General features: G+C 37.8%; 1 protein-coding gene across 1 annotated transcript in view; it reads right to left on the bottom strand.

Moving 5' to 3' along the window:
- astn2 (astrotactin 2) overlaps positions 1-16,512 on the bottom strand; it is a gene marked incomplete at both ends in the record, with an annotated part of 261,923 nt that overhangs the window by 75,672 nt on the left and 169,739 nt on the right. The window contains 2 exons of the mRNA XM_083929281.1: positions 5,764-5,952; positions 8,772-8,938. Of these exons, the coding sequence (XP_083785407.1) occupies positions 5,764-5,952; positions 8,772-8,938 (356 nt within the window). The remainder of the gene's footprint in view (positions 1-5,763; positions 5,953-8,771; positions 8,939-16,512) is intronic.

Raw genomic sequence — 16,512 nt, forward strand, 5'->3', positions numbered from 1 at the left:
TGAGACAGAGAGTGTGAGCAGTGTGCAGGGAAGTGCAGGGAAAGATGATATGTATTGCTGCTTCTTCCAACCGCAGCTGCTCATTAGGTGGTGGTGCATCGTGCTTCTGTCAGTGTTTGTATTTTCTCTGTAAGGGTTTGTTCGGGATGAATTATTCTTTGGTCTGTTTGGATCAGGTCCCCTTTTCAAATAACAACATTTATACATTTCTGGTTCAGGTGGGATTTCTAACGGGCTTATTTCATACGTGAAATTGCTAAGTGGTGCATCAGTGTGGCGTGTATGTAGGCTACTGTATGTGCTCCCTGTCTGCTATTTTTCACCCAGTCTCAATTTACATGCCCATAAAGCGCATACCCAATGTGTGAACAGTACATGTGCGTGCGTGGTAATTCATTTGACAAAGTCTAAGATGCATCCTTCAGGACTGACTGCCATTATCACGGCCCCACCACCTTTCACACATCCACATACGCTACTCTCCACGTATTCATTTGGTTTGTGATTGTATTGTCCACATGCTGTCATGAGTGGAAAAGATGTTATTACTGTACATATAAGAGCACAAAGGACTAAATTGAGCATGGGCTATGAATAAAAAGTATGAGAGTGCAGGAGAAATAAATGTTTTTCATCAAAATGATTTGATAATTTGACAGGAAGGCTGGTATGCTCTTAAATATCTGACGGCTATAAAGTGCTGTCAAAAAGTAACAAAAAAAACATAGCTTGTTATCATCCTGTATCCGCTATCAGCTCACAGAAAGACTATTTTAAAATGATAACTACAAATATGTTCCCTGTCAGGTGGACTCTGTTTTCATATCTTTACATAGTGACATTGCAGTCACAATGTATTGGAATTGTTCTCAGCCATAACGCTCACATTAAAACATGTAACTTTATCACACAAACACATGTGTTACAGTGCATTTTTCTGTAATTTCAGCAATTTGAAAGAAATCCTTCCACGGGTCTGCTTCAAGAGGCTGAGCAAAGTAAGACTAATTTACAACAAAATGTATGCAATACAGTCACATATCACAGGTAATATTTCATAATAAAAGACTATCTGTGATGCTGTAAATCATACAATTCATCTTAATCTAATATTTCACTTTGAGCTGCTGACGCAAGGGAATGGGGTGAGAAAGACGGAAGGAATCTGTAGACAGTGGAGGTGGGAGAAGAAAAGAGGTGCGGGCCTGTTGGATAAGACTTGCATCTGCATATCAAAGACAGAATGGAGGAACGGGAAGAAAAATGATGAGAAAAAAACTGTAACATATTGCTGTAAATACTGTATATAAAATGCATGTACCTATCGAGTGTGAGATAGAATCTTATGGCAGAAAATCATTCAGAGGACAAAGCTGCTGTCACAGTGGATTTCAGGAAGCAGAATGAATACTTTGGAGAGATGACATGCAGTAATACACATGTTTAATTAGAGGCACAGGGAGTCAAGTATAATACTCCTGTGTGCTTAGCTTGTCTGGTTAGACTTAGAGTGATGAATAGCTCAAGAAAAATGTTGCTTTTAAAATGTTAAATGAAATAAATTTGACCAAGCCCATATTACAAAGCTGGAAACAGAATGGCAAATACAAAATACCTTCTAGTGAACAATAGACTGTTTCTTCCCCTCCAGTTTGGTGTTCAGTTCAATCATGGATTCAGAGAGTACTTTTTCTTTCTCCCTCTTTCCTTTTTATTGCCTTTTCCTTTCCAATAACTGCTGAACTGTGTACAGTACGTTAGTTTGCATAAATGCTTTTTGCGCTTCGTTTCAGATGCACTCCTCACCTACAGACACGTGCTATTTATCCAAAAAGGCACATCAGCCAGGAAGTGCACTTCGCCTGTCGCCTGCATGTAATCAGTGAAGTGTGTCTCTAACTGCAGGGAACACGATAAGTGCGACAGAGTATGCATCCCACAATTAGCATCAAAATTTTTCTAGCTTCCAGGTGCATTGGCAAATTGCACAGGTGTGATGAAATGAAAGTTGAGGTGGGAAGGAGAAAATTGAGTTTGTCGTAGACAGGAGACAAAGTGTAAGTGACCACAAAAAACAGATGCAAGGTAGCAGCACTTATTAACCATCTTAGGGAAATAAATAGCCACAATACGTGACTAATTTTAAAAGTTCAATGTGTTGTTCAGTGAGTGGAAGTAAGGCCCTTTTGATAAGATATTTATTGAGCGTCTTTGACTGCACTTACCTTGAGACAGCAAGAAGGCAAATCTTTCCAAGAATATTATTATCCCTCTAACAGATCAACAAATGCATTTATCCAGACAGAGCAAAACTGTGGCAAATAATGTCTAACTTGTTACTAAGCCAATGAGTATTTCTTTTGTAGTATCACAGCATTTTGCCGTGGATTGGTGATCTGGTGATCTGCCAATCCAGCCGCTGGATTGCATCTTTGAGTTGCGATACACAATGTATTTCTGTCACAGAGCAAAAATGACACAGCAACTTCTGGTAAGAAATTGACTGTGATGGGAATAGGTAACACAAGTCGCAAGCAAGTGTCAAGTCTTAAGCTTCAAGTCTCAAACAAGTCCCAAGCTACTGTGGTGAAAATCAAGCAAGTCAAGTCCCTGCTATAAGTCAAGCAAGACAAGTCAAGTCGTATGAAATTCCAATGAGCTGCCCCAGTTCCCACATTTCAAACACTGTAAAAACTGTTGCAGTATGTTTACACCTTTGGCATTTGCTGGTCTGCTGCATCCTACTCGGTTGTAAGGTTTGCGCATTGCAGTAAATCACCCATGGGTTATGTTTCAAAACAAATGTAACATCTGAATACCTTGAAAAATTCTAATATTTCAAATTTAGTCATGTCCTTTCAAGTCATGACTTGCAAGTCAAAACTTTTATCAATGTTAATCCAGCAAGCCACAGTCTGACTCAAGTCCCCCACCTCTGCTGTGTTTTTCTGGATTTGGACTGAAGCCTCACCAAGGTCTAGTCCACACGAACACAGTCATTTTTGAAAACCAAACTTTTTTGGCATCCTGTCCACATGAAACCGCAAAATCCGGCTCAAACAATGGCATGCACATGCCAAAGCAGTAGGTGGCGATAGCACTCCTGACAGGAAGGCCATTCTAGCAAATCACAAGGCCGAAAAAATAATAGTTAAAATAATAATAAAAAAATGTATAAAAAAATACCCGCGTTCGTGTAGACAGCCCCTAAATGTTTCTAGGCTGGACCAAAGTGGGAAAATCACTAAAATGCAGCAAATTAAAAAGTTAAAGTTCATCACTGACTTTGTAAACTCTTTTAAACTTTTTTACGGGCTGATGTAATCTTATATTGTAGTGTATAAAGACACTCAGATATTTCATCGTTTCATTCATTGTCTAATGTTTCTCAGGGCTGCCAAGGTGTTTGACTAGTTTGAAACTATCATGTGTTTATTACCCCACTGGAGACCTGGCTTTACTGCAAATTTGTTTGATGTAACCCTGTGTGTACAGCTGGAGTCTGGAGGCAGACTGGGCTCTCCACTGCTTCGGGGCAAACAGATCAAGACTGTCAGCTTCCCCCGGCTTCAACATATTCAAATTGTGCTTTTGTTTTATCTTTCAAACTGTGCCCTGTTTGGTGTATTAAAGGGAGGACCCCAACTTGTTCAGCCTCTTGAACCTTTGGGGGACACGAGGCTCTTAGTCGTTTTCCCATTTTAGGCTGTAGATGTGACAGTCATTTGTACACATTCTTAAGATGTATTTTTAAGCCTCTTTTAGCTCATAGCTCTTTTGGTGATCAAAGTTAGTAATCCTTCTTTGAATACCATATCAGTCGTAGCTTCAAAGTGTCCCACCTTATGATGTGTTGTTCTTCAGTGCACACCTATGCAAATACAGAGATGCTGTATGCTCTGCTAAATGGTTGAAATCTCTTTACTACATGAAGAAATGTGTGCTAGTGTTCCCGTCTTAATCAAATACTGTTTTATTCTATGTGATATGTTGATTGGCCATATTCTAAAAATAACAATACCTGAAGCAACCGGAGGCTTCCTACTTAGATTGTTTAGGGCAAGTACTTCATCTTAACATGAAGGCAGAAGTACCCTTTGATTGCACTTTTCTGTGGATTACTGACACTAAATGATACTTGGAGGAATTATGTGAAATTACTATACCTGCATTATAGTACATTTCTGAGAGAAGACTTCACAAAAGCAGCTTTCCAATGGATTCAAAGAGTGATCCTCATCACTTGCATTTCTTTTATAACAAAAGCAACAGTGCAGCAGAGTAGACACGAATCTCTATAGTGTAAAATGGTTACATAGAAGACTAACTCTTAAGTCTGAAAGGGGACTTTACATGTTTCTTAAATGCTTTTTTTATTTGGAATAGTCCTAATATTTAAAGGAAGAGTGTTCCGTAAAAAAATGGCTCTATATATAACAGTGCTTTTCATTGAATTAGGTCTTGGTCGTGGTAATGCAAGTAGACCTTGAGTTGAAGCTCTGGTACTGTATTGGTGAACATCAGCATTATAACCAATCTGATTAGAAATAACTGTTGGATACTTGTTGTGAATAATGTTTCGAATAAATAAAAATAAACTGCTGGATAACCTATGAATAACCTTCAGCCATCTAAGACAAGAATGCATTCGGTCAACAATAGATCTATAAGAACAATCAAGAGTAAGCATAGCTGCCCTGTTTTGAGCTGTGTAATTTTGTAAGCTCAGACTTGGGTGCTGAAGCCCAAATAACTGAAAAATAATACACAACACCAATGTTTGTACTACCTGTCTACGAATTGCAGGTGTTAAATAGGTAGCACATTTCCTAACAGCAGCAATACTTCTACCCATCAGGAATCCTGAATCACAACAATATATGCTACAAATGACCCTGAGGACCTACATCAGACACATTATGCGGCTGTGTTTAACCAAGCACAGCTATTGTGACCCAGAGGGCAGAACAGATAAAACGCATTTTATGGATACTGAAAAACTGCATAGATATTTGTGTACATGTACTTGTGTGAGTGTGTGAGCAAATAAAAGATAGACAAAGCAAGGTATAGGCTGAGCGTGTTGTTCTGCGTGCACCGTATTTGTGCATAGATAGACGGTCATTATCTCTCTGTGATTACAGGAGCATTTCCCCACAAACAGCATGTGACTTATCAGAGTGAGGCAGGTTTTCAGAGGGCTGACAGTTTAGGAAGAACTGCAATAGGATAAGTCTCAATCCTCACTCAACCATCCCTCTTTCATCCCCTTCTCGCTCTCTCTCTCGTGCACAAGTACATGTATACACACACATCTGTGCAAACACAGATGCGACACGCCGACGGCAAACCCTGACTACTGATTCTCAGAGCTGCTCCGCTGAGCTCTCAAGCTTTTCTATCTCTCCTGCAACCCAAAACTGATAAAAGACGGCCGTTACTGTTGATGGTGTGTCTTCGGAGACGCAGAGAAATGTAAACAGTTAAGACATAAAAACAACAGGTCTCAAAGGAAGATTGTCTGTGTGAAATACACCAGAAGAAATAACAAAAGTAATGTTTTTCACAATTTAGACAAAAAGAAAAAAAGAATAGAGAGAACAACCAATTATAAGAAAAGACATTTCTAATAAAGTCAGATAAAGAAAAGGAAAGTACAATATACTATATAGCAACTAAAGACAGGGAAATGTATTCTTAATGAGTGTGGAGATGAGTGTACAACTGTGAAAGTGTAAATGTGTGTACTTGTACACTAGTTACCGGAAGGTCATTTGGAAAATCTGTCCCAAGTTGACTTGCTGGGTCTTGTTGTTGTATCCATGCAGCATCTCACCAAACAGGGTGTCATTGAAGAGGACATCCTGCCTTGGGCATTTTGGTCCCTCACAGTTATCTGACAGCAGGAGGCAGGAACGCCCATCCCCAGCCAGTTTGTACTCCTGCACACACCTGAGAAAGAGGGAAAAGCTGTCACTGTAAAGTTAAAAAATGTAATGTATGTGAACCTATTTACATTTGAGGTTAAAGGACACACAGAGCGTTAGAAAATTAATTGTGACTTTTGAATTTTGCAAGACGATGAAAAACTATGCCAAAGCAAGGTTAGTATTTATTTGAACGAGCGGGCTCTTATTGTTGTAAGCTTTGCCCAGAATGTCTTTTATATTAGCGAAGCAGTGCCCTCGCCATTGTCATTGGAGAGACAGTGGAAACAAATGCTCTGCTGGAAACACATTTCAATGGGGCAGAATTCAGCAGGCCTTGCAGTCAGTCACAATTATCATATCTCCTCCATTTATCTGCAGAATCTTCCCTCACAGAACCTTGTCTTGTGTTCACTTAGTTTAGATGCAGTTCGTTATGCATGGTTTGGAAGTTGTGCTGCCTCACATTGTCCTCTGGTACAGTGAGGTATGCATCTTAATAATTTTTTAACAGATTGCACACTTTTTTTTTAAACAGTTCTATGTAATTTTCACCTGTCAAAGGGTCGCATTGCAGATTGAGAAAAAATAGACGAGGCGGGCAAAAATATAACTGAACTGCGCTGAGTTGCACTGTGTATGTAGCCCATGTAGTTTGGCCGTTAGAACCATTTGCATGCCACAGAGGGTGTGCACACTGACGGGATAAATATATTCTTGATTCACAAAAACAAATTCATTCTCCCGAGGTGCCCTTATTAAAAAGTCAGTCCAAATCAATTGTACTGCCTTAGGGAGACTGGACATTGCTGCAAATTACATTATGTTGTTTGTCCGCTCGCCCAGTGTAAAGGAGCCAAAGTTCTGGGGGAAAAAACATATGCTATCTCACACTGTGGACCTGACACATCTCAAGGAGAATTAGGATACCCTTTACCTGTCAGCCTGCTCCTTCTGTTGAGTTCCCACTTGCCTGAAACCCAAAAGTTATCAGGGGCTGCATATTTACAAGTATTCATTCGTTCTTTGCAGCAGTTATTCCAGCACTGCGACTACAATGACATGTGAATTAAGCAACTAACAACTTGGCATGATCACAGTTACCAGATCAGCATCTGGTTACTGGATCAGTATCGCCAAACTCCTCTTGGATTTTTCAACACTACAGTCTTAGTAGTAGAAGCAATCCCCTCAAAGATGACAGATGTGAAAAGAGAAAATAGAAAATGTGCTGCAGTCGTGCTGCTGTGAAATTCCAATAACAAGCATGACACAAACACCCTGAACCCATTGATCCATCCTACTTTGTTTGTAAGAGGTAAAAGGTAGGGTTAGTAATACAGTGTGGAACCTGATTTCTTTCCACACATTATTAAAAAAAATGGTTGGAACTTTGTGCATGGTTGGAATGCCACAGTGCAACCAGCTTTATGACTCTTAAGGGCCACAGAATAACTAATGGTAACTCCCTGGAAATGACTTTGCCATGTACTTGCACATGCAGTCCACATACAGTGTATCAGATTAATGGAACATGCGTTGGCTGAGGCAGAGGGTGTTTGTACAGTGAATGTATCGCGGAATAATGGTTCAAGATTCAAGTTTAATCCTTGATGCAGCCTTTTGAATACCTGCATTGAAAAATTCAAGTTTCCCAGACCAATGGGTTGCTCTAAATTTACAGTAACAATTGACATATACAGTATACTACAATAGACTCTATAAAAGAAGTGGAAATATCTAAAGGGACATCTCCCAATGGCTTGTGGACTACCATTTTGAAAGTTTGGAATTTAGTCTGTCACCATCTTGGTTTTCTGAAACTGGAAGTGGCCATATTTGGATAAGAGGGTGAACCTGAGGAGTGCTAAGCCAGTATTGTTTTTACTGCGCTGAGCTAAATTCTGAAGAGGGAAACTGTGCCAATTTTCAATAGGCTGACGTGTCATCCAGTGGACTTTTGCTGTTAAGAGCGTAGGGATCTCTGGGCACTGGTGCGGTAATATGCATATAGTGCCACAACGGCAGTGACATAGTGCCCATCAAAAATCGTCCAAAATGTTACTATTAACTCTAATTAATTGAAAACAGATTGTGAAAAGATCAGAGATTTACAATAAAAACAGGTTCAACACATACGCATTGCGACTCGATCTTGTTGATACCACAGCAACCTGGTAGCCACATTCTAAAGAATTTATCTGCTTTATCATCTGTTTTAATCTAAATGGGACCAGAATTTCTAAAATGAACATCATGCTTTATTACAGAAGAAAAACTAGTGATTTTCTTATAGACTTCTATATAATTGGAGTTCCTTCTGCAGCCAGCAGAGACATCCCCTGCTGGCCATTAGAAATAATGTAGGTTTAAGGCACTTCTGCATTGGCTTTATTTTTCAGGCCCAGAATCTAGATCCACTTACTTTACACAGTCTGTGGATACCTTGTATTTGTACTGTTTGTACTATTTAAACTGTATATGTGTATACTGTATATGAAAGGATTTATAAAAGCTTGGCATCAAAGTTGACCACGTAATATTGCAAAATTGTGACTCGTGTACTAATTGATATTGTAAAATGTCAGTGGGATACGTAATTATATTCAAACAATACTTTTTTTAATATGTAGTCTTGGGCAAATGTCTTTCATTACATATAGACGTGATTTGATGATTAAACATTGGATATTTTTTAATTTGCATATCTCATTTCCTTCGTGTGGGAATTTGCCCGAGGAAGAATTTCTTGATTGAAATATTACTCACGAAGCCTATTTCATGAGGAATCTTTATTTCCAGCCTGCAGACAACTTTCAAATTTTGACTGTTAGGTATTCTCACCCGCAAAACATGAGCACGTTGCTGGAACTGGGGTCATCTTCAAGGGGCACAAGCTGCTGGAGACACAGCTGTTCACATCCTCCATTGAAGCCATCCGTGCAGTCAATGCCCCTAGAGTAGTCATAGCAACCTGAGCCATCCTTCACTGGCCTCAGCCCCTCAGGACACTACAAGAAGAGAGAGATAGAGAAAGAATGAGAGGCAGTGGGAGGGAGGTGCGGCGAGAGGGTAAGGAGGAAGGCATAAATTAGGGAGAGAGAAAAAGAGAGTAAGGCGTAGAGGTCAGTATGTGCATTTAAATCAGAATGAGGTAGCTGCTGGGAGGCAAATATAGTAAAATGGGAAAGATGAGAAGAGAGAAGTGGGCAGTGGGATGTTGAGTAATTCAGAAAAAGAACAATGAAATATGACAATTATCTTATTTGATAGGATACAAAAAACATGCAAGTCTTTATGTGATTAACGATATGAAACACTGGAAACTGGCAGCTAGGGAACATCCTTACAGCTCATCTCACTACTTGAGGTCTGTGGTTTTTTTTTTACCTGCCAGACACAAAGCTCCACATGTGTTATGCTCTCCTGGTGAGACGTCACACTGACAGGTGGAAAAGAGTGGCAGGGGACTCCATGTTGTGAGATGTCTACACCTTCCCCGGGAGTATAAGTAATGAAAATACAGTATATTTTGGGGAATAATTGTCCATTCCAAATTGGAAAGAAAAATCGAATCAATTAAATCAAAGGTCACATATTGTAAAATGTGAGATTTCCATGTGATTCTTGATTATAACAGGTCGAGAAGCTAAATAAATACTGTGAAAGTATCAATAAGCTCAATCCACAGAGAAATGCACACAGCCTATTTAGAAACTGTCTTTAAACAAGCATTCAGGACTTCCATTAGGTTGTGCTGTCACAACTATTCTATACACTTGAGTATGAACTTGAAAGTTGGCATAACATAATCTCTTTATAAAGGATAGTATATTAGTAGTGTTAAAGATCATGAACATGGGCTTTGAGAAAGAGAAATAACTCAGTTTTACTGAGAACACCAAAATGAGGGTGATGAGACTTCAGTACCAGCGAAGTCAGCTCTGAAGATCGGTGCATTAGAAATGATGCACTGCCTGTGACCCAGCAGTCACTGATTTGGTTAGAGTTTCAGTTTATTATTCAGTGTTTAAGTTTAACTTCCAGTTTTGCACTGATATCCAGTAACCACCACAGACATTTACCAGAGCAGACACACTCTAATACCCTAACTACAGATTGTCTAATTTAAGTTTTTAATTAATTATATTTCCCCGAGCATAAAAATGTCTAATTAAGCATGAATGCAACAACAGCAGATTCATTCTATTACAAAGCTGGACTCCATTAAAATTGTTATTTTACTTTTTTCCATTCATAACTTGTAGATTTAATAGCCTACTCTTCAAGATTTGGGTCAAATTATCCATCTCGGATATAAACAAAAGATTGTTACCCAAACAAAACAAAGAGTTCACATTTGATAAACTTTTCCGCAGGCTCAGCTTATGTTTTAGAGGCAGGCAAAATAAATAATATACGATTATAATATTTATTTATTATACTTATAAGCAATTACCATATGATTAAGAGACTTGAAGAATGCAACATTAACATGTTTTAAATACTTTACTGTATTGTTTTGAATTGTTCCCTTTGGTAAGCCATTATCTTTTTCTGTCACTTAGGATTATGATTTATTACCTTATGATATTATCAAACAATTTTTCCTTTATTTTATCATAAAGTAACATACTCCTTGATGTAGTTACACAACAGTGATTTCATGGTGAAAAGAGAAAAAGGTTTTGAGCACACAGTGTGTACTTCAAGGCTAGAGATGCTGGCAACTGCAATATGAACATGCAATCTGAAAAATATATATATATAATAAATAAAGCACAAGCGTTTGTGGTAAAAACAGCACTCTGAACACGTAAAACTATGATGAAGGATTCTTTTATTGACACAAACAAACAGCATAGAGTTTGGCTCGGCGCGTCATCAAACTCATTTAGTTATTTTATGGTATTTTTGTTTTCAATGTAATATTGTAGGTACTGCTTTAAGTACTACTGTGAGAATGATTTGTTTGCCAGTTGGCCATCAGATGTGCTAATGCACTACTACAAAACGTCAGGCTGGCAGCAATTAATTCCTACATCAGGATTCTTATACCCAATACAGCTGTAATATATTAGGCTAATGAAAGATTCTGTTTCATTGCATTTCAAAACATTGCTGTGCAGTGTTATTGCCAACTTGTTGCCGGTTTACCACCATAAAACTAGAAACACGAGCGTTAAACAATTATACCTAAAAGATGTGTTCAAGCGTTGATGGTGCAATAGTGTCTTACATGAAAAAGAAAAGACAGCTGTGTAGAGAGATGCAGTATGCAACATCCAGAAGCTTTTAAAGTAAATGTCTCCCCTTGCAAAAGCATAGGATATTCACTGTTTGGTAATTTGCCACTGCCATGACTGATGATACGCAGTATATTGTATCCAACTGAGTGAGTCATTACAGGTAGCTGCTGGAAAAGAGCACATATTTACCATTCATTTGAATGATAAAGATGGATGCATATATAGTACTATTACTACTAAGTACTACTAAAGTAGACTATTAATCATAATGGAAATATGCTCATATTTGAATATTTGATGGATTTTGGGGCTAGGATCCAATAATCAATTTACCCCCGCAGATATTACTTTCACTTTTCTCAGAGCTGTAATAGCTGCTGTAATTGGTTCTTTTTGAGTATCGATAAAAAGGTACCGTTGGTTTAAAATGAAGACTGTAAGAGACAAGGCAATTATTTCACAGTTTGCAGGGCACTGTTCACCACTTTAACTGATGGCCGCTTTGACTCATTAGTGATTTCTGTGTGTGCCTGTGTGGGATTGATTGTGGGTGGATGAGGCATGATGACACAAAATGTTTGTATGTGTGTGCTCTGTAGTTCTGCTATTTACAAAAAAAGGTACCATTTCTCACGGTTAAGACTTTTTAAGAAGTGTGTTGTTTTTATAATTCTCTCTGTGAAAACATACAATTCAGGAAACACAAAAAGAGGTTGTGCTAGTGTTAAAAGAGCTACAGAATAGTGTTCAAACGTCTTCACAGCTACATGGAAGCCTGTGTCTTGCTGATGATGAACATCTGATCGACAGAGACATAATACCCAAAGGTGGTTTCTACAGCTCTATTCATTGGATTGGGGTCATCAGGTGAAGAAGGATAATTATAGAGAGGCAGTGGTTGTTGTTGTTGCCAGTTCAGTAACAACTGTATGTGAACATTTCTGCCTCCTGGACAAAGACGTTGGATGGCTCCCTTCTTATTCCCCCACAGTTGTTTATCACTAGTCTATACAGTATACACACCCTTAAGCAAACACTTAATCTGATGCTAGCTTTATATTTAGAGAATGTCAATATCTGCAGTCTATGTCACCATATCCCTCAGCATTTTACCGTGTGACCTAGTGATTAATAGTTGTATCAGTCCATGTCAAATGTCATAGAGGCCATTAAATAAAGGCTTTATAGTGGGACTTCCACTCACACTAATGATAAAGTTGTTTACTTCTTTTACCAACACTGTGCCAAAAGACATAAAAAATCGGGGCGGAAATTGTTTTTCTAGCCCCTCAGCGTTGTTTTGACTATACAGACTGATAGAGTTCTGACTACATGACCCAACCAACAGATCTTTAATGTCAGTACATCTTGTTCTGCAAGGTCCCTGATCAGCATTCAACAAGGTTTTCCTTTGTAATAAGCCATGGGTTATGTAAGCAATTAAAGGCCTCATTTGATAGGTTTTAATAACTGTTATAGACAGTGAAATTAGGAGATAAATCAAGATGAGGCAAACTACAGGAGATACAAAGAGAGGCTTGAGCCAGAGAGTAACGATAAGAGAGATGTTTGGAAAATAATGAAAATCATTTCTGAGGCCAGGACAAGAAAAATAGGTATGTTAGCTTGTCAGATCTAATACACACCTTTACAGCTACAGGATTTAACTGGAAGAATAAAAAAACAACAACATTATTTTGTAGTGTTTTAAATACTGTGACAAAGCTTTTCTGCCATATATACTGTAAGAAGAGCTCTGGACTCGATAAAATATGTTACTGGGTGCTTGAAACTTGTGCTTTTATGTTGTCATTATGCTTTCTTCCTTTTTTTTATAACATTGCCCAACAAAATATCCACTGGAAGGTGCACCAGAGCTAAATGTGAAACCTTTCAAAGCCTTGCAGGCCCTAAGAGCAGTAGCTGCTCTACAGTTATCAAGGCAAATTTAAAAAAAAAAACATAAAGCATAAGATTTTAAAGCAGACATGCAAGAAACTGGAGAGAAAGGTAGATGATCTAAAGATGATGTGTTTTGACATTTGGAAGACCTTCACACTCATGTTAGGCTTTAATTTATAGATCATTTATAGTATTTAATTTTCACCTCAAGTATGTCTTCCTCTATATTTTATACACTATCAATTGCCAAAGCAATTATGAAGTATGCCTGTTTGTATGTCTGTATATATAACCTATCCTATGTTCTTCCAATTAATCGGCTTTTTCATAATTAGCTTTTTTATAATGTTATCATATTAAGATGACTAACTAAAGATTGAATGAAGGCAGTTTTTATACAAATGATACAAATGACTCCTGAAATACAGTTACATTAGCTCTCTCTGGGCTGTATAAATGTTACAAGACAAATTGAGCGATAGGATTTTGCTGTCTTAGAAGAGCCACTGTCACTAAACACTAAAAAAGGATAGATGTGCAATAAACACGCATTTTTCACACGCGTGTTCGGGACAAAGTCCCATATGTTCAACATTCATTGGTAAATCTCTCCAGTCTTAGATCCATTTACTGTATCTCATGAATGTAATGCTGACTTTCTCACCAGAATGAGATTGGAGCCATTCATCACAGTGAGACAGAGCTGTGGGAATAGCTGCCTGGAATTCAGAGTTGTCATGCATCACTTTACGGTTGAATGAAAAGAACTTAAGGTTAGCCATTAGCGCTGGCCACTAGCTACTTGCTCTCTGTGGTCAGACCACTCTCCACAGACACAAGGGCTGGGGAGAAGGGAGGATTTGCATTGCAGATAAATTATTTTAGGTAGGTCAGTCTTCTGTAGAGATGCTACGATGGCAGCACAATGAGAACAGGCCAAGAGATCTGCTGCAGCCTTTTGTGCAACACAGAAACAACTTTATTGGCAGAGATGTTGTTATAATAATGAACTGAAAATACATTATAAAAGCATTAGGCTCTGGTAATCGAGTATCGACTCATTATTGAATATATTTAATGTTTAAAAAGAGGGACAAAGTGTGCGTAAGACACAAGTGTGACTGTGTTTGTATCTTTACACATTTTCAAGTTTATTCAAATATAATTAATAGCTTCAACTATTAGATTAAATCTGATGGATTGGATGTTTACATATTATCCTGTTTCTCTTTTACACCTGCATATCTGCTTTACATATAACACTAAATGAGAATTTTATGACACCATTGCGTACAGCACCAGAGCGATGATAATTCACTTCTGTATACTGGATAAGAAAAAAATAAGTATGCATGAAATATAACTGCCCATACATCTTCTTACATATTATATAGAGCACATAGATCACCTCTACAAATTAAAGTTCACCCATTCTGAATGAATGCTATTCATTTTCCTAATTACCCATTACTGCTCTCAGCTTTAATCAGGAACTGCAGCATAATCTATCTACTGTCTCTTAATGATCTTGTCAAAATTAAAATGCCAGATGTTCGTACTTAATGGTCATCACACATTTTAGACAGAGAAGAGATAATGCAAGAAGTGTGAACAGTCAGTGATGTATATATATATATATATATATATATATATATATATATATATATATATATTTATATATATATACAGTCTTTGGAATGAACAACAGAACAAGGCCAAGGAAATGCTGGGAAATTGTAAAGACGAGGGAGAATCTTCTCACTGATAGACATATGGATGATAAGGTAACAATATAAGGTAGATGTGTGCTGACAATTTCACCAAAACAACATAGATACCAAAAAGTTGACACAGCAGAGCTCTAAATTATAGTGACAGGCAGGGGGAAGGGGGGATCAAATACTCTAAAAGCATATTTGAAAGCCTAATCTGGTTTAGAGGTGGCAGAGATGCATGCCCTGCTGCTCCACTGCTGCTAAAATGGGTTGAATTAGGCACAACAGTTTTATTGCTGCAAGAGCAATAAAAACATGCAAGGGTGCAATGCAGTCCCCCAAGTCTCAACCCAGCTGTTTGTTCCTTATATTCATACAAATTCATACTTAATATTTAGTGAGGAGACAGAGTTATTTCCCAGCTAATCAAAATAGATTTAGTTTGACTTGTTATATTTTGATATTGGTACATTTGGTTTATTATGAAAACATAACATAACAGTATATCTGTCTATATCTATATCTATCTATCTATATATATCTCTCTATATATATATATATCTATATATATATAGAGAGAGATATATAGATATATACAGATATATATACAGGATTCACTCTCTAACAGGTAGATTTAATTTGGAACATTCATCTACACAAGTCTGCACAGTGAAAGCTTACATTTTTGTACTCAGCTAATCAGAATGAGCCCATTCTACACAACGGGGACGGATTGTATTTAAAGGCTGTGTTGTCTCTTTTGCTCCTCCAACTGTCTTTAGTGGTGACAACACAACAGATGACTATGAGAGTGAAGGATTGCTTTGTCCTGTGACTCCACCAGACTCTGCTGCTCTCAGCTCAGCTTGATCACCAAAGGCACTTAAGAGCTGCTGTTATGTGCTTCCCCTGATGACAAAGACAACAGAGATGGGGTCTGTTAATGACAAGCTATGTTTGTTATTGTCAGGAAAGCAAATAAAAAGAATAGAAACACCAGTTTTAGTAGCAATGTCAAAGTTAGAAAGTGGTTGGATCATTTTAATTCATAGAATCTATATGTGTGGCTATATGGCTTTCCTGAGAGACAGATACAAATGCACTTCCTTGCAAGTTTCACCGAAGGTTATTACAAATAAACAAGTATTCCACAACAATTTACTGCATAAGGTGAGCAATAACTATTTTCTGCTCCTTTTGATATTTCAATCTCGCCACAAAGAAAAACTGATATCTGTATTTAATATCAAAACTATCCCACGTACGTCTATTTAATTATTAAAAGGGAGAGGAAATTGAAATACTAATCTTTTTCTGGGTATCTAGCATGTAATTTGAGAAAGGCTGTGTGATTGAATCCTCTTCCTTAGTCCTCTAAATTTGAATTTGTGTTTGGAACTGAGCCAGGTTGAATGGACTGAAATTGATTTCAGTTTTAAAAACGTCCTTCGTCAAATACAATATGAAAGGTCCAATATTGGAAAACATGATTTATTTTGTATTATTATAAAGCAGAGTGAAGTCCTGTATAAATACTGTGAAAGCATCAAACCACCTTTTCCACAGAGAAATCCACATGGCCTGTATTCAGAAACTGTTAAAAAATACTGTTTTACAAGTATGTGCCTTACCAGTAGGTCCATGTTGACAGGTAGTCCATACGAGTCGTTTATTACGTTGTTGGTGCTTTGTTTTATGTGTAGGGATCCTAATAATGCT

This window comes from Echiichthys vipera (assembly GCF_963691815.1).
Source record: "Echiichthys vipera genome assembly, chromosome: 16".
Taxonomy (NCBI): Eukaryota; Metazoa; Chordata; class Actinopteri; order Perciformes; family Trachinidae; genus Echiichthys; species Echiichthys vipera.